Source organism: Canis lupus, chromosome 21 (genome assembly GCF_011100685.1).
Source record: "Canis lupus familiaris isolate Mischka breed German Shepherd chromosome 21, alternate assembly UU_Cfam_GSD_1.0, whole genome shotgun sequence".
Taxonomy (NCBI): domain Eukaryota; kingdom Metazoa; phylum Chordata; class Mammalia; order Carnivora; family Canidae; genus Canis; species Canis lupus.
In genome coordinates this window covers 35,783,130-35,808,077 of record NC_049242.1, presented here as the reverse complement: position 1 = coordinate 35,808,077, position 24,948 = coordinate 35,783,130, and the positions used below count along the sequence as shown (strand labels likewise).

The following is a 24,948-nucleotide window of genomic DNA, read 5'->3' as shown; positions in this document are numbered from 1 at the left end:
CTGCTCTCTTCACTCAGTGTCCCTGCTTCAAGGCCACCAGCCAGACTCCTGGATGCAGGCGGGTTGTCCATCCCAATGCTCACTCAGCAAGGCCACAGAGATCCAAGTAGGCTACACCCTGCTGTGGTAGCTCTCTTTCAAAGAAAGACTCTTCTCGGCCCTCTCCTGCCACTGTCACTGGGGAATGCCCGCTGGAAGCACCTCCAGGGAGAAGGAGACAATGCCTATAATGTTTTCAACGTGATGCACATATATCCTTTGGCTCAGAATCCTCACAACTGTCCCATAGATATGCCTTCATGTGTATATGGAGCATGTGTGAGTAAATGTATTACAGCGCTATTTCAGAATGAGCTAAGCCGTTAAAGAGTGAAATGGGAAGCCACGAAAATAATAGAAGGATTAGAGCCCCACAAACTGATACAAAACAATCTCCAAGATAGAGGTGAGTGAAAGAAATGTGCACAATATTTAAAAAAAAATTTCCAGTAAAAAATAAGTAACAGGGGGATGCACACATCTGTTTGCACGCACACACGAACACACATGTAGAGACTTCCAGAAAAACCATATGGAAAAGAGTCCAGTGGTTGCCTCTAGGGTTGGGACCTGGGGGCTTGGGGAAAAGATATACCTACCACAGTACATGTTCTTGTCCTGCTTGAATGTTTTATTTTTTAATCATAAGCATACATCTCTTTTTTAAAGAACACTATTTTTTTCTTAAAAAGACAAAGAAGTCTTTATCTAGCTGTATTTATAAAATGAACCACAGTGAACCCGAGTTAACCACTTCCTATGAAGATAGCCAAAAAGAGAGAGCTTTACATCACAGTTTAATATTTGGGAGATTGGATGCACTCAAGCTCATATATAATGTCCAGCGCGCACACTCACGCAGAACCTGCCAACTCCACGTGGAGCAGTGGTGTCAAGCGTAGGGATGAACACAAACTCATTGTAACCTGGGCTGGAAGACATGTCTGACACAGCAGTGCCAGGAGGCCATTACAGGTAAGCAGACAAATCCAGAGTTCACCTGCAGAACTGCATACCCCAGAGACCGTCCTCTGCTTTCCATAGCTCTATGGGCCTTGCCTGCAGCTGGCCATATTAGGCAGAATGGCACTTGACATGCCCCAGCCAGCACAGCAGAGCCCCACTGTGAGGGCAGTGGTGGGTGATTTCAGAGGTCCGGAATGCCAGATAGGCTTATCTAGGCCAGGAGATAGCAGCCTTCCCTGCCAGCTTCACCCCTCCCACCCTACCTCCCTACCTCCTCCTGTGCTCTGCTCGTGGAGCTCAAGAACCACTTGCATCAGCTAAGCCTGGGCTACCCACCACTGGGGAGCCACTGCAGGGGCAGAGATGGGCAAGGGTCACAGTCAGGAACAAAAGGTAGGTGGTGACCCTGCTGGATGTTCACAAAATACAGACATTTCCTTCTCACAAGATAACCCAACAGTTTTCATTCTATAGGCTGGCCCCGTTCCTGCTGGTGACAAGAGTCCATGAGTCATTTCCTGTGAGCATGTTTTTATGATGTACAAATGCCTTCTGGTCTGCGCTGGTTATCTGTGATTACTGAGCAACCCCATGGAAGGTGGTAGAAAGAACCCAGGGTCAGGAATCCAGGGCTCGTCCTCAATGGTCCCCTAGGTCCTCTGTTTGACCCTGCAACCCTCTCTTCACAGCCTGGCCCCCGGGAGGCCGTTCTTCCCGGGTCACTTCCTGCACATCCACCTATTTTGCTCTCTCTGGCTCTCCCCTTCTCCCCACTCTCACCTTCATTCCTCTTACAAAGCAACACACTCTTCCTGGAATACAGCTCCCTGTCCTGTGTTCCCTCAGCTCGGCAAGGCAAACTTCTTCTCATACGTCAAGCTCCAAATCACACCTTCTCTTCCAGGAAGCATTGCCAGACTGCTCCGGTCATGCTCAGTCATTGCTTTTCTAGACTCCTGCAGACTGTGTACACACCTGTGTCGTACACTTAGGATACCAGTGACAATACTGGCCGAGCATGTGCGGTTCACTTATATGTACCAGGCAACATTCTAAATCCCTCACAAAGATCGCCTGAGTTAGTGCTCACAGCAACTCCATGAGAGAGCGACCATTGCTATCCTCATTTTACACAGATCGCTACTGAGGATCCACGATTTAAGCAACCTGCCCAAGGCCACCGAGCTATCTCGTGGCTGACTGGTACCTAGACAAGTGACTGGCACACAGCAACTGCTCAATAATTATTCACCTCATGAATGACTAGGTAAGTTAATAAATACAGAAATAATTATGTTTCTGTCTCCCAAACTGCTGAGAGCCACTTCTCATTTGTCTTCCAAGCCACCTCCCCTGTCAGGTGCATAGAGCGCTAGAAATACCTGCTGAATGAATGAACAAAAGAATATTGGAGCCAACTCATCAATAGAGTCCAAATCCTGACAAAGTCGCCCGCTAGCCTCGGATAAATGGCTTCAGGTTCCTGGGCCCCTCTGTGTTACCTGTCAGATGTAGAGATTGTACACAACATCCTCTCCAGTTCCTTCTGATATTAGATACATATAAAAGACCAGACTCCACGATTTTGTGATGATGGCAATTGCCATGCCAAACCTTATATTGCTTCCCCCCCCCCCTTTCTGGGCTGTATTCCCCAGGGACATTACATAATTGGATGTGATATTTGATAAAGGTACTATCCGGATGCAGAACCAGTGTTAGTCCTAAAAGAGTTAATTAGGCTTGATCCTTGGATCACTGTATCCTTATCCAAACAGATCACACCCAGGGAAAGAATTATTAAGTGCCTGACAAAACCCTCATAACTAATTAGTAAACAATGATCCCAAGTTAGATTATGCAACTGACACCTAAGCCAATGCTCTAATGACAATGTAGGTCCTTCTCCCTGTTCCCCTACCCCTATCAGAGGCTTCCTTCTCCAAACAGATGCTGGTCAATCTCCCTCAATCACCACTACCAACATACATGCACACACACACACACACACACACACACACACTTGCTCACTCACACTCACACACTGCTGGCATGAAGAGTGCGGTAGCTGCTGATATATGCTGGTGAAATGCTAAAGCCCTGATCCACTCCAGATGGTTCTGAGGTATCCGCAACAATGGAAAGTTTTGGGTTCTGGATGAGTTAATTTCTACTCTAGCTGTGGCTAGCCAGGAGCTTGACCATGTGCCTGATACCTGACACACCTATGTTATATGTCTTAGCATTAATGATCATCCATGTGCATGCTAATACCCAGCATTTCTTGTTTGGCTAATGCTCAGCGTAAACTACTACACCCAAGGATACCTAAGCGAGGTGTGTGAGTGAGACAGAGTCTGTTCATGTTAGTAGAGAGGGAGGACCCGTGTTCTGTGTTTTGTCTGACTCACAACAAGGACTGCAAGCTCTAGGTTCTTAGAGTTGGCCATTAACCATCCACATGAATCCAATATGGAGAGAGACTATACCATAACCAGAATGCACACAGTCCCTGTAGAGGACCCTGTTATTTATCCATCCACATCTTGGGAACCTGCTCCTCCCTCATGTCTATCATATGATGTTTGAAAGGGCTACCAAAGACAGTAGCCAGTTCCCCTGGTTTGGGCACAATAATTGGTCCAGACACAGGCCAATTAGAATCCTTCCCTAAAATTTTATTCAATATTGAGCAGGAGGAAAGAGAGTCTAGCCTTTGGGTCACAGAGCTATAAAGATAGGAACTAGAGGCCACATGGAGAAAATCTGTAGGAGAGAAGACTGGAGCCAACATAGAGCAAAACGTCCAAGACAAAGATGGAAGGAGAGAGGATGGGAAAGACTCTCTGGACCTTCCTGTTTATACAAGTTAATGATTCTCTTTTTTTGTTTAGGTTTGAGCTGGGTTTCTGAAGTGTGCAGCTCAAGTGACCTCACACAGTCAGAGCCATACTTGGAGCACATCTTCAAATGTGTTCCATGCTCCAGGATCTAGGTGGTGCTTAGGAGATGGGCTACCACATGTTTGAAAGGTCCTTATTCCTCCTCCTCCAAGGCAGAAAATTCCTGAGCAAGATACACTCTCAACTCAGCATCACTAACTACCAATGTTGGTGCCTTCCCTTTGTATCCCCGGCACCAGTGGTGACCTGCCAACCTCAAGAGTCCACAAGGACTCTTCTATTTCAACTCATCGAGGCTTGAAAAATAAAGGCTGGCCAGACAGGCGAGGCAATCGACTGATGATTTTTGAAAAAAGGACATCTTCCTAGTGGTCGAGCCTCCATTCCATCCCCCACCCCCACCCCCGGGCGCTCACTCCCTCTGCAGGTCTGTCTTCAGAGCACCAAGAGAGTCACCTCAACAGCCAGACACTGCTGGGTACATGAGGCCATGGCATTTCCTCATAGAAAAAGGCCTCTGAAAACCTTCCTGAGAAAACACCTTACAGCCCGGCCACCTGACTTCTACGGGACCTTTTCAAAAGAAAGCTGCCACACACAGTTACTGAAAAGGGTGATACTTTGAAAGCAAACAGCTCCCCCCATTCTCCAAGTCTGAAGAGGGTGATACTTTGAAAGCAAACAGCTCCCCCCATTCTCCAAGTCTGAAGAGCTTCCCAGTGAACCAGGAGCCATGAAGTCACAGCAGCTAGGTGAGGGTGGCACCTCAGCGACCTGTCGCACCCCTTTCTCTCCTCTTTCTTTAACACTTTTGTCTCCTCTGTATAGGGATAAAGCTTGGAAGGTTATGGGCAGGCACTGCCTGGATGGCTAGAGCTCTGGGCTGAAGTTCTGGACTTGTGGGAATGCTCTTCTTATGCCCCATAAAGTCAGCGCGCCCCAGGCTTGGAGGAGCTTTGGCAGCTGTCCCCCTGGGGGCAAGGGAACGCAGGCCGGCCGTATCCCACGGTACAGTCAACAGCTTCTCATCACCAAAACAAAAACACAACAGTCCTGATTGCCATGGAGAGTTCAATCCCCTTGTCTGGGATTGGCACCGACTAAAATTCCAAGGGCTCTGGCTAAACTACCTCCTGTGAGGTCTAAATACAGCACGCTCACTTTTAACCTAAACATACAGTCTGGACCACTGCCTGGGGCTGACAGCCCCCCAAGGGCCAGGCCGAGATGTCTTGACTTCCGGCTGCCCCTTAGGCAGTGTGCATTGCAGTGATAGAGATGTGATGTCCACCAATGTCACCTGTGGCCAAAGAGTGGAGGAAGTAATCAGCTTGTGGAGGGTTAACTGCAAGTATGACCCTGAGCACAGAAATGCATCCTGGGGAAGAGGGTGGAGAGAAGAAGGGAAAGAGAGAGGGAGGAAAAGGCAGGAAGGACCAAAGACTATTTCTTAGCCAATCAAAGTCAAGGGATCTTTCTACAATGTTGGCTCCCAGGGGAATGGAATTTAGGGTGAAATCTCTTGAATCAGACCAAAGTTGCCTCCTTGTTGTGTGATCTCGAGCTAGATAATGGACTTCTCAGTTTCCATAGCTCTAAAATGGCCCAAAGGACCATGTAGTAGGTGTTCACTGAGACCATGTTTATACAGTTCCTGGCACACAGAAGTTGTTCAATAAATAGTAGCTACTAGCAGTAATAGTGGTGACAGTAGAAGCAAGATAATGCCAAGCATGCATTTATTCTCTCTGCCTTGGAGAGGCCACAGGAAGAGTAGCTGAGGCCACCACTCTAAGACAGAAGCTCCCACCCAGGATAAGCTGTGCATGTGCAGGCAAAGGAAATCTTCAACCAAGCAAAATGCTCACACATACCCATACCTATTAAGGACCTTAGAATGGCAAAATGGCAACAGCTTCCTAACCTCCCGGCAAGCCATCACGCACACCCCTCAAAGGTAAGAAATGTCTACACAGGATTTTCCCTTACCTTGGTGTTCATACAAGACTTCCCTCGCTTGTACTCCTTATGGGATCCACGTTTGTCCAGTTTGTACCACAGGGCTTTGGCCTTCCAGGTGGTCACCTTGGACTTGAGCTTGGAATAAAAGTTCCGGTGGTCCAGAGGGTCTAGGTCCAGGTGTCGTGTGAGGATGTTGAAGGCCTGGAGGGTGCCTTTGCACGTGGAAGCCTGGACAAAGTTCTCGAAGACCTGCCCGGCCTGGGTCTGCTTCTCATCCTCGTTTTCCCCCATGTTTCAGCAGCTGTGTAGAGCAGTGGTTTGGACAAGCTAGAGGAGAACACCATGAAGTACCTGGAAAAACGTCACACCTGCAAAGGAAGGTGGGGGCAGAGGTGAGCTCCATGGTAATGAGGGCAGGGTTGGGGAATGGGTGCTGAGAGGGAAAAATAAAATTCCTTTGGGATGCTAAGCATACTAAACATAACACTTAATGCTAAAGATAAATCATCTATAGAAAAGGTACAATCATGCCTTCTGAGCTGGCAATGCTGTCTTGCTGGCTATCTTTTTCCCCCTGCCAACACCCCACTCTTCTCACTGGCTGTAAAAGAATTACATACAGGTCACTCAAAGATATACCTTGGCTGATGTCAGCATTACCTGGTCAATCTTGTTATGAGCCAGATAGTTCTAGAAATAACAAGTAGTAAGGGGGGGGGGGGGGACAAACCAGAAAAGCACACCAGATGTAGCAAGCACCACGGAAATCTTTAATTCGTGGTGCTACAAATTGGTTGAGTAATATTAGTGTAATCTAGCCCCGTGACATTAGCACACAGACCAAAAAATTCAAAGCACCTGCCTCCCTAGAATTCATGGCCTTCTCACATATCCTTAGACACAAAACGTTAAAGTCTTCCTCCACTAGTTACCAGAGGGCAGGTCTTTCCCCTATACAGATGACAAATGGCAACTTCTCGAAACTTCTCTCTACTCCCAGTATCAGCTGCAAGTACAGCATCTACCTCAGTCAGACATACAGAAAGACACAGACACACATGGGTCTCCTCCCGATGTGCAAAAGGAGTCTGTGCTCTGTGAGCCCAAGCTGTGAGTTGTTTGGAACAAGTGCTGAGGCCGATGGAAGGAAAAATGCAATGGGTATTCATTCACATTACGAAAATAGCTCGCCTGGGTTTGGGCCATTGGCCTGTCTCTCTGCACCACTCTAACCTCAGGCATTTCTTAGGAAAGTCATTCAAGTTTCAAAGGAACAAAAATAAGTTAGGGTCGATTTTCCAAAGCAATAGCTATTTTTCCAGAACCCAAAGCTACTGCAAGAAGACAAGTGTAGAGGAACTAGGGTTGGCCCAGCTGTCAGGAGGGCTCGGGAGGGTCTGTAAACAAGAGCACACAGCATATCAAGCTTCCCCAGACAGAGGCCTGGTGGGAGGAGGTCAGCGAATACAGAGACAAGGCCCTAGGGCTGGGCGGCTTCCCACTCTCCAGACAGAAACACTGTGTGGGTGCATTTGGATTGTGGGCTGGCCTTATAACATTAAAAGCAGAGCAAAGTGTCTATTTTCTTCCTTCATCCTTTACTCATTCATTCAGCAACAATTACTGGTGCCTAAGCAAGAGCCATGCAGCCCCCCAGGTACTGAGGATGCAGAGATGGGGCCTAGGGAGGAAGACAGGTGTATGAAGAGTTGATTATAGGACAACAGGAAAGTGCTTTTAAAAGATGAGCAAGGTGCATGGAAGCCAGATAAGGAGGCGTCTGAGAGAGCCTAGACGTGTCCAGAGGAGCCACGGGGTAGGGCGGGCAGGGGGAGTGGAGGATGCCCCAAACACTACAATTTTAGGAACAAGATGAATTTCACTAGAAGACTGGGGAATAGAAGTTCTCAGGCAAAGGAAAGGCCATACAGATGTGAGTCAGGAAAGAGCCAGCACACAGCAAGCTCAGAGCATCTAGAGTTCAGAACTCATGACAAGGTGTGGAGGGAGCATCCAGGGCAGATCATGGAGGGGGCAGGAGACAGAGCGACAGGGCAGAGAGGAGCCTCTGGGAAGATGAGGTGGTGGGAGGCGGTGAATGAACGAGCAAGATAGCTGGGAGAGCCCCAGGGGAGAGGTGCGCACTCGCATGCACACACGGTGTATGGCAGCCCGCGGGCAGCACCTGGGGCGGGGGGGGCTGCTGGGGGCAGACACCCAGACGCTGCTGGCCACGGGGGCGCTGACAACAGCAGGGGCACCACCCCTCACCCCGTCCCCAGGAACCTCCGACATGCCTGGCACCGTGCGTGGCTGAGGGCCCATTCCCTGCACCAGGCCCAGCCCGGGGCACTCTTGAGCCAGGCCTCTGTCCTCCAGGAGCCCTGACCTGGCGGCTCTGCTCCCCGCCACCCTGCAAAGTCACTGCGCATGGAGAGCTGGCCCTGTGCTTTGCCAGGTGCCGATAAGACACGGACTCCCTCCCAGATGCTCCCTCGGCTCCTTAAAGGTCCGCAGTGCTCACTTTGGCATCGCTCACGTAAACACTGCCTCCTACTGTTTCAGCTCTTCCCCAGGTACAAGACTTACCACCCAGAGAGCATAAACAGAGAGCAAGACTCGTTTGCTTTCAGAGGGAAGGAACATCCCCAGTCTCTATCTTTGGAACCATTCCTGTGCCCAGCACTGAACAAAGGATGCGGCCGTTGACAAAGACAAAACTACTTGAATTCAGCTGGCACCCTGTAGTCCTTTCTGGGGATGGGCAGATGGTGCAGAGAGAGCCACCTGCCCATCCAGGCTTTGGGGCTATTGGAGCCCAAGTCCAAGCTCAGTTTGGCCCCTGGCTGCCCTCACGGCCTCACACAAGCCATAGAAGCTCTGAGCCTCAGTTTCTCCTTTTGTAAGAGACCTGGTATTCTCCACCTTGCAGGGTTGCTGTGTAGGGCGAGGTGTGTGGGGGCAGAGCCAGGCCCTGGGAGGCACTTGGCAGATGTGGAAATGTGCACTGCATCTCTCTCACGTGGGGCAGATTCGTGTCCGGGGAATGCACCAGTTTGAAAAAACACTTCTGTACATCAATTCTTCGACTTGCCAGCTCCCCCTTGTCTAAAAGGGTGAACTGTTTAGAGATATCAAGCCAAACCTGACTCCCAGAGAATCATTTACAAACTGGAAGAACCTGTATCCTTCCCACTCCAGCTGCCGTCCCTCCTCCCCCAAAAGAAAACCGAGCGAACTTAATCTTAGGGTTCCAGTGGAGAGCCAAAGGTGGCGTGGAGTGTGCTGGCTGTGCATGGGGGCCCTAGGAACTCGGTCTTCTCTAGAGGGAGATATGGGGTGGGGGTGGAGAGGGGTGGCCGGACAGCAGACGGTGCTCCTTGGACTGTACGCTAGCAGCTCGTATCAGGCTCAGACCTGCCTCCCTGGTCTGAAGGGTCTGGTCTCAACCTGCAAAATCAGCTTTGCAGTTGAAGTCAAAGACCTTAAAAAGACCCTAACACCCATGAGGGTAGTTTTCCTCATGGAAGAGCCTCAGACGGTTTGGAGTCCTAGCAGATGAAGGTGTGAATCTGGTCTCATGCACCTGCTAGGCAAGTGATCTAACGTATCTCAGACTGTTTCCTCATCTGTAAAATGAGACAATCACACTGGCTTTGTAGGGTTACAAGGAATAAACTCAATCATGGATGTGATGTATTTAGCACCTGGCAGCTACGTGATAACCAGCAGTCAATTACTATTCCTCAAATGGCCCAAACGTCATCAAACCAGAAGGAGGGACTAGCTTCCCAGCTCAAGGAATTATCTGTACTTTAAGACTAAAAGCGGGGCAGCCCCGGTGGCTCAGCGGTTTAGCACTGCCTTCAGCCCAGGGTGTGATCCTGGAGACCCGGGATCGAGTCCCACGTCGGGCTCCCTGCATGGAGCCTGCTTCCCCCGCCCCCCGCCTGTATCTCTGTCTCTCTCTGTCTCTGTCATGAATAAATAAATAAAATCTTTAATAAATAAAACTAGAAGCCATAGGCTTTGAATTCAGACAATGTGGGTTCAAATCCACTTCCCAGTTGGACAGCCTTGGACAACTCACTTAACTTCTGAGATTTCAATTCTCTCAAATATAGAGTGGGGACTAAGGAGGTTTCTGTAATTTCAGTAATACAAAACATCCTTGATACAGGTAGTTCTGTTAGTGGGCTAGGAAGGCTGACTTGGGAGGGCCTTGGGAGACTGAGTCTGAGCTCCAAACCCCTTCTTCCAGAGACTGGAGTGGAATTTTTTTCTGGTGGGTACCCTTTCTCCTTCCCCAAAAGAAAATCGAGGATTAGTTAAATCAGAGGATTTCAGGTTATAGCTCTTGTGAAAATTTTCCTTGTCAACCACCACCCAGCTGTTGTTTTTTAGAGTTTGATAGGGTATTTAGAGTTTAATATAAATAAAGCCACCCAGAAATACGAAAGGTTTCTTCATTTTCTGGGAATAAATAAGATGTGATGCTTTAGTTTCCAAGAATAGCCCTGAAGCTATTTGGTTTTTGCCAATTGGTTCCTTATTTGTGGTTCCTGCCTGTGTGACTTCATGAGTCACAAAGCAACCCCCCTTTCCCTGCCCATGGCTGCTACAAATTAAAACTCAGAGCTTTGGATTGCTGGCAACAACAGCATGAGTAATGGGCTCAGTCCGGGGCATCTGGGAGACAAGTTCAAGGTTTGGCAAAGAGCCCCAAAGTACCTCTCAAGTGAGAGAAGGCATTGCCTGGCTGAAGAGTTTCTAGGGTGCTCACATTGAGGACCCCAGCCTCTGTCTTCCCTGGGCCTCAACACCTGCCAAATGGCATCAAACAGTGTGACCAGGTAGTGGATAAATGACAGGTTTTGTTTTTTGTTTTAAGATTTTATATATTTAATCATGAGAGACACACAGAGAGAGGCAGAGACACAGGCAGAGGGAGAAGCAGGCTCCATGCAGGGAGCCCGATGTGGGACTCGATCCTGGGACTCCAGGATCACGCCCTGGGCTGAAGGCAGTCACTCAACCCCTAAGCCACCCGAGTGCCCCAAATAACCTTGCCAATGAGCCCCCAGGCAGGGTCGGTTTTCACCCTCATGCACTCACAGTGTGGTCAGAAAAACTGGAAGCCCCAGACCCAAGCCTCACACACAGAAGACCCTGGATCCAACAGGTGAGGTGAGGCAAGAGGCAGCCCGGGAAGTACCCCCCCAGGGACACTGCATCTCTGCAGAGCCCAGGTTCACAGGTGAGGCCTGCACACCTCATCTTCTCACCTGGCCAGAGGAGGCCTGGCTTTCCATCTACAAGGACATACAGCAACTAACGTGAACCGAAAGGGGGATCTCCCAAGGTTGGGAAGGGACTGAAAGGGCCTCCTTCCAGCCAGGGGTCCCCAGCCTTCCCTCGCACATGGCCTCCTGGGGCAGCCTGCTCCACCTTTGCCTCCTCCCCAGGGCAGTCAATCCTGTCTCTCCACAAGCTTCTTTCTGTTCCTGATTTTAACCCCAGGGATCACCCACAGGAAGTCAAAGCCCTTCCTTCCACGCAAGCTGAAGCCACACGTGCAGTTTTCTTACACGTTTTCTAACACACGCCATCTGGAGCCCTGCGAGGAAAGGCCCAGGAAAACGCATCCAGGAGACATACCGTGAAAGGCCTAACAAGTTCCCAGCCTGCCCCAAGGGCCTAGAAACTGCCCTCCCGTCTACACTGCCCCAGGTGGGGAGCTCAGGCCAGGCCTTCTGTGTGGGTCCTGCCCTTCCAGCCTCAGTCCTCCCCTGACACTTTTCAACAGCGAGTTGACTCCATTGGTCTGACTCAGTGACCTCACACACTCCCGCTTCCTCACCTCCATCCATTTCCTCCTGGAGGCCCAGTAGCAGATCCCTTCCTGCTCCAATGAGCCAGATTCCTGTATGCTGACAGGTCACGGTGCCAGGAAGAGGCCCACGTGACCAGAGGCCCATGGCAGGCCAGGGTCTTCCACCAGCATTATCCTAAGGGGTCCTCACACCAAGCCTATGGGGTGGGGGGGTCTTCTTCTTTCCTCTGTTTCTGCTCTGCAATAAGGTCCTTGGGGGGCAGGGCGGGGGGTGGGGTCCAGAACTTGCTTATCTTTATTTTCTATAATGCAATTATGTTTGCCACATGTGCTTCCTAGTGTGTGTCTGTGTATACATGTATGTGTATACATATGCATGTGTGCGTGTGTACCTATGTAAATGCAGGTGTATATATGTATGCACATGCATTGTGTACATGTGCACACACGTGTGTGCATGTATATATATATAAATGTGTGTATATATATGCACGTACATACACACGTACCTACTTTAAACATTTTTCAGTAAGAATTTCTAGCCAGTGCCCCACACCTCTGCTTGGACCACTAAGCCGCTCTTCAAGGACCTTCCAGAAGCAAAGCCTCCGAGGTGGGCAGAAGGCCAGCCTAGGCATGAGGAGTCTGGGCCCGCCCCTCACACCACCTCATGAGGACACCAACAGCCGCGTGGCTCAGCTGCTGACAGCGTGCCAGGCCCTGTCCCAGACGCCTACATCGCTGACCTCATTTACCCATCCTTGTTTGGCAGAAGAAAAGGCAAACTACAGAGTTACCTCCTCAGGATCCCAGAGGCAGCAAGGAGGGATGCTGTAAAAGGGGCCCAGTTCCAGCTCACTTCAAAATCCACACTTAGTCACCAACGGATCGACGCCGTGTAGACAGAACTGGTACAGCCTGCCTTTGTTGAAGACACCGTACACAGTAAACGGGTCCAGCTCTGAAGTCTCTGGAGATCTTTCAGGCTCCGAGAGTCTATGCGTGTCAACAACAGAGCACGGTTTCATAAGTTATGGGGCAACCAAGTAATAAAGTATTAGGCAGTCCTTTAAAAATAATATTTAGAAAGACACTTAATCCATAGGGAAGCGCTTACACCCTAATGCAGAGTGAGGAGGGCAGGGTATAATTTCAGGTGCTCAATAGGATTCCGACTCCATAAAGCAATATCTATAGAAGAAGGAAAACAAGCCAAACATGAACAGTATGTGTGAGAGAAGCAGGCGGGGGGGAGAAATGGTCTTTTTGGATGATTTTTATTTTTAGCTTCATACTTTCCACTCCCAAATGTTCTTCCAGAGTATGTACAACCTGTTCAAGTGCCTCCTGTACACACATCCTAAGTCTAGGGTCTTCTGTCCCTGACTAGCCCACTGGTCTTGATGACCGGAGGGGGCTTTGGGATCCTACATGCCTCAGGCCAGCAAGTGCCTGTAGGCCTCCACCAAGTTAGCAGGATGCTTCTTCTCCAGAAAAGAAAGAGCCATCCAGCAAGAAGCCCTGGCACCATGCTGACTTGATGAAGAATGGGCTTGCAATCCAGCAGGTGAGGGTCAAGGCCCCAGGCTGCATCCCCCACAGGTCTGTTCTCTGGACCTCAGGCCCTCGGGTCCAGCATGCCTGGCCTCTTTCCAAGAAGTCACCCCTTAGACCCCATCTCCTGCTGGGCCCACAGGATACCTTGCCCATGAACCCACATACCATATGCAGGAAACCTGCATACCTGGTTATAGGCCAAGAGGTGACAAAATTCAATGTATCTCAACGCACACACACTAGGCTCATTTTACTAACAAAAACTTAGCAGTCTATTCTGTGTGTGCCCCAACTGTCTTGGTCATATGCTAGGTACCCAGGAAAACCGTGAACTCTCAATTTTGATTTCCAGGAGGCAATCCTGTCTCAGAACTTAGTGAGGGTACCGAGAAGAAGCAAATTCAGAGACAGGAAACAGAAGGGTAGATGCTAGGGGCTGGGGGAAGAGAGGAATGGGGAGTTCATGTCTGAGGTGTAGACTATGAATCTGAGAAGATGAAAGAGTTCTGGAGGTAGATGGTGGTGACGCCTTTGCAACATCATGAGCGTACTTGATTACCACGGAGCTCTACACTTAAAAATGGTTAAAATGGTAAGTTTTATGTTTTGTATATTTTCCCACAAAAAGAAAAATAAAATGCATTAAGAAAACCCCCACCACTACCCCCCCAAAAAAAGAAAAAGAAAACCCCCACCATCACCACCTAAGAGCCAGAGCTGTCCAAGGCCAGAGTACAGAAAATTACGCTAATTAACACTGAAGTTAATTTTCTAAAATACTTTTGAATTAAAATGTAATAAGCAAAAGAAATCATTAAGTTAATGAAAGGATCTTGCTCTTTGTTTTATTTGGCTCAGGAAATAACATTTAACCTTTTTTTTTTTTTTTTTTTTTTTTTTTTTTTTTTTTTTTTTTTTGTGAAGTCATCTAGGCTTCTCTCATTCTTCCTTCCAAATCTTACTGGACTCCAGAATGACTGTGGAAGCTCAGTTCTGACAAGTTGTTATTTTATCTCTTACTCTGCTTTGCTCAGGCAACCACCACTGATACTCCTGCCCCCATACACGCATCTGTGAAATTTCCTTCAACACCCGGCTCCCAAGTCTTGGTCTTGGCTCCCCAAACCCACCACACACTGCCCGGGGGAGAACGCACCTGCATTCTCACCATCCCGTGCAGTGGTGCCAGCAGACAGCAGGTCTGAGAAAGCAGGGAACATTCTTCCCTGCAGTGTAAAGATTCCCTAAGAGCTCCCTGACGACAAGTCAGCTCAGATCCATTGGGCACGCCATCAGGCTCGAACGAGTGGGAACAATGGCTGTGTCATTAGATGAGACTTCTGTCCTTCAAAGTTAGGGTTGGGCATATTTTTAATTGGCTGACATCAATTTCAGGGACATGGGTAAGGCTCCTTTAGAAGAATCCTATTATAACAAAGAAGCTTCCCTATTCCAAAAACATTAAATCCAATATATCACACAGCACACTTGGTGTTCTTAAGCAGGGCCTGTGGCTATGAAGAAATCCTCTCCACACGAACCCCTAGTCTTCCTTCAATGCCCGTCTCCTCCAGATACTCTAGTTCCCTAGCCCCAAATGGGTCAGATCCTTCCCATGGCATCTAGTACTTGCTTCAATTATAGCAAGTTCTTCTGTGAATTTTTTACTTCCCTACTCTCAGTTCCTAGCAAAAGACTCTCTCTGTACATAGTATGTGCTAAACGAATGAACGACTGACTCTTCAATCCTTGGGAACATAAAAATTGTTGGCACTAAATGAGCATCTATGAAGTCTTGGGCAATGTGTTAAAAACTTATTATTAAAGAAGTTAATCATTATAACAAACTCAGACATTGTTAGACACTATTGATATCCCCGTTTTTCAGAGAATTAGGGAAGTTAGCCAATGGCCCGAGGTCACATGGCCAGAAGTGGTGAACCTGTAACGCGAAGCCCCATAGCCAGAGTTCAGAACCCGCATCCTTAACCATATGCCCATAGTGCTCCCACACAAAGTAGATGGAGCCCAAAGGTATGTAAGTGCTGCCCTGCACACCACAGCAGAGACGTGTCTGCTTGTCTAGGCCAGGGACTCCTCTTCTTCCATCAAACTCCAAAATGCTAGGCCCTGGATAATGAGATCTCGATGCACTATCAGATGAAGACAGTAGCTAATCTGCCGATAAAAACTCAGCTGAGAGATAACTTTTGGGCTTTGGTGGATACGGCAGAGACAGGCTAGCTGATGGCTAGATGCGTTGCTCCTTCCTCCTGGGCCCTTCCTTACATCTGTGAGCCCATATGACCAGTGCGAGGTAATGGACTGTGCGCAGAAGTAACGTACACAACTTCTGGGAAGGCCCCGCAGCCATCTCCCCCAGTGACCCTCCAAGCTCTTTCACTTCTGTCAGAGGAGAGCCTCCTTGGAAACCACAGGTAGGAGATGGCCGAGCCAGAAGGAAGGAAGGACCCAGATTCTCCGGGTGTCCCCGCCACCCACACCGTGGGAAAGCCCTCTGTGACCTGAAACATTTGGACTTCACATAGTGAGAAGCAGACTTCAAGTGCAGGATGTCACTGAGAATCGAGGGTTTATCTGCTAGGCAGGAACCATTCCCTAAAGTCACGCAGGAGGTAAACCACAGTGTGGTAGGCGTGTCAAATTTGGCCTGTGGGTCAGAAAGCTGTCGGTCACATCAGGGTGAACACGTGAGAGGGATCTCTCCCCACCACCATTGTTGTGGTGGTCAACTTCCAAAACAACCATTAGGACCTCAGTATCCAGGAAAAGTTGCTTGACCCTCAGAGTAAGCCTGCCCACCTCTCCATTTGAGACACACACATACACCCCTCTCCACCCTGTATGGAAAATCCCCATCCCGTCCCTAAATGCGAATGGAATAGGACAGGAGAATAGGGCAGATAAGCTAGTCACTTCCCTGGTGTCAATGCCCCCCACGCCCACCCGAGCCCTCCGCTCCTGAGTCCCTGGAAGCTGACATGGTGTGGTGGAAACTGCATGGACTCTGGGCCACTGAGCACTGCCTTGAACAAGTCATAAACAACACGGAGTCTCTGTGAAATTTAAATGAGGTGCCTCACGGTGCAAGTTCACGGATGTGCTCAATGTTTTCTGGCACCTGCAGCGGGATGACTCCTACCTACCTCAAGCTCAAGGCAGCCCAAGCCGAACCAAGGCAAAAATTGGTGCACTTTTCCTGCAAATGGAAGGGGTAGCTCCTTCCTTTTAATCTAACTTACTTACGCAGGGATGGGAGAGCGAAAGGTGTATTTTCCGCTGAGTATTTGCCTAGCACGTCCTCAAGGCCACTCCCCAGGTGGCCTTGCATCAGGATGGCAGTGCATCCCCTGCTGTGCTGAAGTTAGGTCTCAGGGACTGGGACCCCAGTAATTGGTCTGGAGGACAGAGATGGATACCCGGGGAGGAGAGGGAAATCATAGCAAAGCGAACGTGAAAAGGATCGCTCAACAACACCTGCTGGCTCTGCACACGGCTCCTCGGCCAAGACCCTGGGACGACCACAGAGCAGTCTGCCCCGCGAAGCTCACAGCCCAGCCGCGTCTCACGGAGTCTGTCTTCCAAAGGCCCCAAATTTTAAAGAGTTGTGCTAAGTGACTGCATTTGTCAAGGCAAAAAAAAAAAAAAAAAAAAAAAATTTTTTTTTCCACTGACCAAAGTTCTGCGTTTGTTGTTTCTGTGTGAATTTATCAACATGAAGTCAGTCTCAAAAACATGTGCAAATGCAGTCATAGCTAGGTCTATACTGCTCTCACTGGAGGAAGCAAAATGAGACTCTCCCTCCTTCCCTACCGGGTCCGGGTCACCCCTGCAGAGTCCATCCCCTCACTTCCACTTCCCCTTCCATCCACCACAGTCTGGTTTCCAATCACACAAGAGCTGCAGGCCTCACACCCAAGGCTGTCACACCATGCCATCATCACATCCGGGACCCTATCTTGCTCACCATCGCTCCCATTTCAGGCTCTGCAGACTCATCTCTCTTTAAACGTCCCTGAGATTTTACTGTGTCCCGAGGTTCTGATTTTTACTCTCCTCTCGCCCTCAGGGACCTAGACACTCCGGTAGTTTGACCAATAGCTATGTCCTGATGACCCATCAAGATATCCCTCCATGGGATCTGCTGCACTCTGGGCCCATGAGCCAACTGCAAGGACTCCCATACAGACACCTCACATGCGATCGGTTTACCTCCCCTGCACCCCCAAACTCGGTACAGCACCATCTGCATCCAGTCCCTTGAGCCAAACCATCGGAGTCCCCTTGCCTGCCCCTCTCCCTCACCTCCCAGGTGGCCCAGCACCCAGGCCTACCTCCACAACAGCCCCACTGCTACCACCCACCTTCCTCTCTGCTCTCATCTAAACCCTCAAAATTTCCTCACGAGCCCTTCCTGCTTCCAGATCACCTCCCTCCAGGCTGCCAGCCTATTTCTCTAGCTGCCGCCAAAGACACCTCTACACCAAGAACCCACGCTTGGTCAGCTTCTGGTCCTACTTCAAATCCTCCAGCGGTCCCCTGATGAGCTTCAGGGCCAAGTCAAACGTCCCAGCAGAGCAAGAACAGAAACCACCATCGTGATTCACCCCTAGCCTGCTCTCGGCCTGCCCCCTACTGCTGCCCCTTCCCTTGTACTCTTGACTCCCTGAGCCCCCTGCAGCTCCTGATAAACCAGACTCTTCCACGGCTCCCTCCCTGTGCCTTGGCTTGTGTTCTGCTTCCGTCGTGCATGCCCACACGGACTCTCTTTACTTGGTGAAGACCCAGGGGGCTCTGGAGCTGGAGCACCAAAGCCAGCAGAGTACCGAGGGTCCCAGTGTGGACCCTGGAGTCAGACAGACTTGTCACAATCATGCACCACCGCTGGCGAGGTGCAGGAGCCTGGATGAGGTACCGAGCTGCTTTGAACCTCAGTTCCCCCATCTATAAAATGGGATAATAAGAGTCTTGACCCCAGTGGGCTACATGAGGGTAAAACACAACGATGTCTGGCTTGGCAGTCTTCTAGACACCACTGTTCTTTGAGGTCTTATCTGGACCACTCCTCAGCCCCCATCTCACACCATTCCCTGCGGAGGTTCCCACGACGGTTTCTACATCCTGTTGCACTTGATCCACTCCCAGGCCTGCCTGCCGCCCTGCACTGTGAGCTCTCCGACGCCCAGCCCACGGCCTGGCGCTTGTGCCTCTGGCAACCATAGATGCCCAATAGCCCCTGCTTTTGGGTAAAATCTAAGCAAGAGTGGCTACAGAATCCAGGCTACATGGTGCTTGAAGGGTGACTGCCCTTTGTCTCCCCACCACCCGAGTCACTGCCAGGGCCTCCTACCTAGCCTCCACTTCCCATTTTGCCAACACCGCCTCAGCCTGTTCCCTCAGCCCTTGGGGCTCCCTACACCCCTCAGTGAAAGTCCACACCTCCTAGATGGGCTCACCAGGCCCTCCATGCAACCCCCATTTCCTTGTTAGGCTCAATGCCCAGAAGTATTAGCGGCCCCATGGCTGCGTCAGACAGGTGCGTCCCTGGAGGGCTCCACAGCGGGCCTCTGGCTTCCTCTTCCTACCCCTGCGCCAATCTTACCCATCCTCTGGAGCAGGGCAGGCCCCGTGGTACTAACTGAAGGCTGCTATGCATTGTGTCCCAAAGGAATGCCACAGTCTATTCAGGGGATCAAATTTAAATAATAATTATGGGTAATGGCTGTGGTGATACCAGACATGCAGACACACAGACAGGATGGAGTGACCCATGGAGTGCCCGGAAGCCCGAGGGAAAGCTCTGAGCAGCAGCAGCAGCAGAGCTGGGTCTTAAGGGAGGAGCTAGAGCTTTCAGGCTCCAAGGCTGCCCCCCTCCACTTACCGACCTTTCACTCCTGGAGTCCATTCCAGAGGCCACCAAACCCGGCTGTACCACAGAGTCACCAGGAAGGATCCAAAAATATAGCTTCCTTGGCCCAACCCCAAACAGAACTTATGTAGCCTGCGGGCCAAGGGGGGAAAGGCTTTTAGCTCCCCCAGGGAATTCTGTGGCCCAAAGCCAGGCTGGGAGTCACTAACCACATCCGGTTCCATACATTCCATTTACTGAGAACCTGCATAGTAGGTGAATGAGCTCTGCCCTCCCCAACCCCCCAGCTTCTGAGAAATTGCCAGATAAACCGAACACAAGCAAAGGAGCACAGACCAGACTGTCTGGCACTTCGTTTAACCTTGAACCCAACACATTTTTTTGTGTGCATTAGTCTTGTTTGGACGATGAATATATAAACTGAAGGACAGGCCACTGTCTTTTGTTTTCTGGTGTTTTTCCCTGTTTCCCAGAGTACTCAGCTCAGTTCTATGTATACAATTGGCATTGAATCAATATTAAAGATTCGAATAATTTGACTTTTTATATTACGTCCCTTTTTGACTAGTTCAGCCATTAATGAGTTGTCTATTCATTTTTCCCTTTGCGATTTCAGTGCCAACGTGGTATCCACTCCTGGTACGTAGCTAGTATATGTCTGTTGAATAAATGAATATTTACCAGTAAAAATCTGGTTTCAGGAAGAACAGAAGAGCATACGTGGTACCACCTTTTGAGTTGGCTTTTAAAAGACTTCCAGAATTTTTTCATTTGAATTATAGACCTTTAATTTCGGAATCAATTTCCTGATATGTAATTATACTGCTTTGTTGTTCATGCTGTCGTGAATGTTATTAGCGGTGTAAATGATACCTCCTGGGACCTTGGCAGCCCAGCCTGGCCCCTGTGTGGGTGTGCCCAGGGCAGGGGAAGGGGAGATGCTTGCCCATTCCTTCCATGAGGCCATCCACCCAGCTAGCAGTCCAGCCGGCCACACCCCCCACCCCGGTCTCCACACAGGGGCCTGTAAACTGCATTCAGCCTTTATGAGCAGGTGTGTGCACCTGCATGAGCAGGTCAGCCCTGCCTGAGTCAGAAAAGCCCAATGGGCTGTTCAAAGCCTACCGACGCATCAACACACTTGAGAAGCCGGGATCTCTGATTTCAACGTGAAATCCCCTGTGCTGTTGAGAAGCCAAATGACAAAACAGGGACATGGCGCTTGGGAGGCCCCGGCCTGGGATAGTCAGCCAAGAGGGAGTGGGCTGGGCAAGCTGGGGTAGCCAGCAGAACGACAGACTCTGCTTTCCTTGGGGTTGGCATTGCCAGCGGATTGTTGCTGTTATTGTGGCTTGTTTGTATATTTGTTTTAAGCACTGAAAACAAGACTCGGTCTTGAGTAGGGAAACTTCTGGATGTGGCTCAAAGTTCATCCGGCCGCCCTCCTAGGCCCAGTCTAGGGATGGGAGATCTGTAATTCCCTTTGCAGCAAGGACCAGAGGGGAGTTTCCTGGAGTGCCTGCTGGACCATGGGGAGCCTGAGGCCTGTCGGCTTCCTTTTTGCTTCTGCTAGAAAATCAGAGGGTTTACGTTTCTGGCTATTTATCCGTTCATGTCTTCCCCCGTAGACGCCGAAGACCGTGTGCCAGGCAAACGGACACAGCTGAGAGGTTCTCAGATGTGACCTCCAGGGGGTGAACAGGCCAGAGACAGAGCGAGGAAGCTCTGAGGAAGTCCCCACTTCAGCAGGACCCACCGAGGGGGCTCTCTGTCCACGTCAAACACGCGGCTATCGGGAGGCAGTTCAAACGGATGCCCGGCCCTCCCGACGGCCGCCGCCGGGTCCCCTGAGCCCGGGGATGCTGGCCTAGGCCCTCCGGGACCAGAGCCCCCCTGGGGACTCCCCATTCGGTGGTCCGAGTGTCTCTCTCGGTGACCACAGCCCAACAGACAGCGGTGCAGCGGCGAGGACCGTAGGCCGGACCGCGCTGCTGGATTTTCTGGGGGGTCTGGGGGACAGGGCCCCACCATCCCAGCATCAGAAACTTGGGTGGGCAGAATGAAGATGCTGGACTTCCCTCTTGGCGTTTGGCCTCACGTTCTGAAAAAGACATTCACTAAAATAAGCAGCAACGGTCTCCGAAAGGACTTTTTCTTTCTTCATAAAACAACACACACACACGCAGGGGCTACACAGGAGACGGTGATGTGGGACCGGGATGCCTCGGACTCCTCCCGACGAAGGACAAACCAGGCTCAAAGCTCTGTTTCCAAAAAGGATGTCCTGGAAGATGTCAGGAAGCGGATCCTCCTCAAGGAGAGAGACCAGGGCTCCGAACGGGCTCTTTCTCCTCACCATGACTCCCTTCGCTCTAAAGAGCTGCTATTTTTTAAGGATTCTGGCTCTCTCTCTCTCACTCATGGCAAGTCATCCACTTCCTGGAGCCTTTTGCCTTGTAAATATCACCCTTAAAAACAGCTTAAAAAAGAAAAATATATCTTCCCATTGGTCTTTATTTTTAAGTAGCCTTCTCACCCCCCGGCCCAGCTCCTGCAGCATGAGTGTGTGGCCCTGTCTGGAATGCAGAACCGTCCCTGGAGAGACAGTCTGCACATGAACTCACAAGGGTGTTTGTTATCAGCTTATTTGGCAAGAGGAATCTGAGACATTTTGAACATGAACTGCCAGTGTGGCGGGTCCCATCCTGATGCTGTCGCCCCATCAATAAACACCTCCGCTGGTGCGTGAGACACAAGACGTAGAAAGGAGACACACACCGTCTGAAAACAAGCCCCATGCACGTTTCTACAGGGAAAGGTACTTCAGATGCCTGGAGAATTCAAATCAGGAGAATCTTTCTGGTCCCTATGGGATATTTCTTTCAACGGCGCTCACATAATTAGCAAGTCTGGTGCCAAACCCCCTCCTCCTCCCCTAGCTTATTTCTCAACTAAATGTCCCACTCCTTTCACCCTCAGCTAAGAGGAAAACATGCACATAAACCCTTCCTTACAAGTCCTGAATCGAGATCTTTCATACCACCACACCTCTTACTTGGAAACCTTCTGCCTTTTTATCTGCCTGGTGATCTCCTATTTGTCCTTCAAAACCCAAGTCCCCCAGCACCTGCTCGGTGCAGCGCTCCCTGCGTGAGGCTCTCTTCTCAGTTGCTTCCAGAGCACCTTGATGTGTTTATGACAACGCTTAGAAGAGTAGCTGTAACTCTGTATGCATCTATCCTGCTGCCAGCCCAGGGCACAAAGTCCCAAGAATAAAGGGACTAGAGCTTACTCACCCCTGCGTCCCCACAACCCAGCCCAGGGCCTGGCACTCAGAAGTCATATAATAAATGTTTGATGCCCCAATCAATGCCCAGCCCACTTAGCCCCAGCCTGCCCTTCTCGGTGCTGAGAGAGAGGCCGTGTGAAATGTGGGCCAAGAAAAGGCCATGGAGTCTAGACACCTTGCCCCTGAGCCCTGGCACCTGTGAGTTAATTCACCTGTGTCTGCCTCAGTTTTCTTCTGGATACAATCAGTAACCACATCCACATCCCAGAAGGCTGCTGTGAGGGACAGACACAGTCATAGGTGTCATCGAGTGCCTGCCCATTTCTTGGATGGGCAGTAGGAAAAACTAAGTCAGTAGGAAAAACTAAGCCAAATGGAGTCCTATTTTTAAAAAAGTGAATGCTTCCTAGCCTGGTTCATGTGCCATTAACACAGGGCTAAGGTGGCCACCCTCCCGCCCAAAGTGGCCTCTCTTGGGGTCAGAGACAGTACAGGCTGCCCCCAATCTACACCCTTAGCTTGGGATTCTCTGAACGAAGCCTACTGAGCAACAAGGGTGATTTTTATCTGAATGACTGACCCACAAGAGGCCCCTGCTGTTAAGGCTGGGTGATTAGAGCCTTCATTTCCTGTCTTAGGCTAATCTTTCACCCCAAGACCCGCCATAAAATAGAATAATGCTGACCCAGCAGTACTAAGTCACTAAAGGCAAGCCCAAGAGCCTGTACATGAGAAGAAGCCTCCACTTCTCCATGTGGCTGCACTTAGGTTTTATTAGGCCCCAATAAACAATGAGGTGACAGGAGTGGGGCCCTGCTAACACGTGAGGCAATCATGCTCAAGGTCAGAGAGAGAAGTGGGAAGTGTGGCGGCTGGACCCACATGAGAATGCAACATGGTGTGGGGCAGGCGGGGGTGGGGGGGGGGGGGCGAAGCCACTTTAGACGATGTTTTTGATTGCCAAGGTCAGGAACAGGAGACCTGGCCTTCATCTCAGTTCTACCACTAGCTTGCCTCATGGGTATTGTGAAGTCATGTCTCTGGGCCTCGGTTTCTTTATCCATAAAGTGGAAGAATTGGATTAGATGATCTGTAGATTCTTTCCAGCTTTGACACCCTCTGATCATTTATCTTGGAGGCAAACCCACCTTTCTTAGCCCTTCATCTTTCTGCGCTAGTTATTTGTTTGGGACATCTCGTAGCTCCCACTGAGCAGACTTCTATCGATGCTATGATCTTTATTGCTCCGGAGTGGTCACTCCTGAGCCTAGAGCCTGGCCAGGCTAAAAAAGGAGAGACTTGGGGCCATATTCCTCAGAACGCATCTACTCTCTCTAGTCAAACAACAACAACTCAACTCCGGATAACTTGTGGCATTGAAAGCTTGGCTATCCCAACAACCCCTGATCATCTTGGTTGGCTTCTTCTCACTCAAAGATTTTTCTCTCTCCCCTCCAATACTACCTCCCCCCCCCCGCCGAGGTTCCCAACTCTCTATGTTAGACTTTCCCCATGCTGTGTGGCAAGAGACTAGGGCTGCAATAGATAGTTTTATCTGTACTCTGGCATGTCCCAAGACTGGGCAGGGGAGAGGTGGAAAGCCTACAAAGCCAGGAGAAAAGTGCCTACTGAAGCAAGCTCCAGCTATGTGAGGAGGAGGGAACCTGGAGAAGAAATCAGTGCGAATCTTGAGGACCGACAGAGCCCTGAAAAGTCAGAATTCTAGGAAACTCCTTGACATGCTACTTAACCCTCTGCACCTCCCATATTTCCTTAACAAGAAATCTGAGGGTAGGCAAAGTGCTGTGAGTGGCCCAAGGCCATGCAGCTATGCTGTGGACAATCAATACTAGAATGTGGGTCTTTGGCCTCAGCCCACTCCTTTTTTCCACTCTACACTGTTGACCTCAAGACCTAGTTGGGTTACTCTAATGAGGCCAGCTGGATCCCCTGAAGACTCTAAGAAACATGACCCAAGTGCCACTTAGGGGAAGAGCAGGCCCAGAAGATATTTTGATAACTGTCTTCCTGACCCCATGTGTTCCTTCCCAAGCTGACATGGTCTAACTGTTCTTTCTCCAGCTCTTGCCACAAAATCTTGAGGAGTTCAGACATCAGCGAGAAGGGAGGGGTGTCCCTACAGAACCCTGAATGTCTAAGACAATCACAAGGATCACTCCTCTTTGGTCTAAAGGAGGTTGGTGGGGGAAAAGTGGCAGACAGAACTAACTCACTGCAAGTGTCACTTGATTAGGCCAAGAACAGTCATCGTGAGCAATTAGATGGGTCATCTGAATATTTATGACAACAAACAGTACGATCTGCCCCCGCCAAGGACCTTTCGAAGACCAGTGATCACCTCGGCATCAGGAGGAGGAAGCTCAGAGTAAAAGATTCGGGGAATTAATTATTCAGTGTGCATGACCCAGTTCCCGGAGGTGAGGCTAGGTGAGAAGAGAACTTACCAGCTCCTTATCATGGCAAGAAATGCAAATACTTCACAGGGTAG

General features: G+C 50.0%; 1 protein-coding gene across 1 annotated transcript in view; it reads right to left on the bottom strand.

Moving 5' to 3' along the window:
• Positions 1-24,948, bottom strand: part of MICAL2 (microtubule associated monooxygenase, calponin and LIM domain containing 2) — a 135,662-nt gene that overhangs the window by 82,916 nt on the left and 27,798 nt on the right. Inside the window, 1 exon segment of the mRNA XM_038569053.1 lies at positions 5,898-6,238. Coding sequence (XP_038424981.1) covers positions 5,898-6,161 — 264 coding nt within the window. The 5' untranslated portion in view covers positions 6,162-6,238.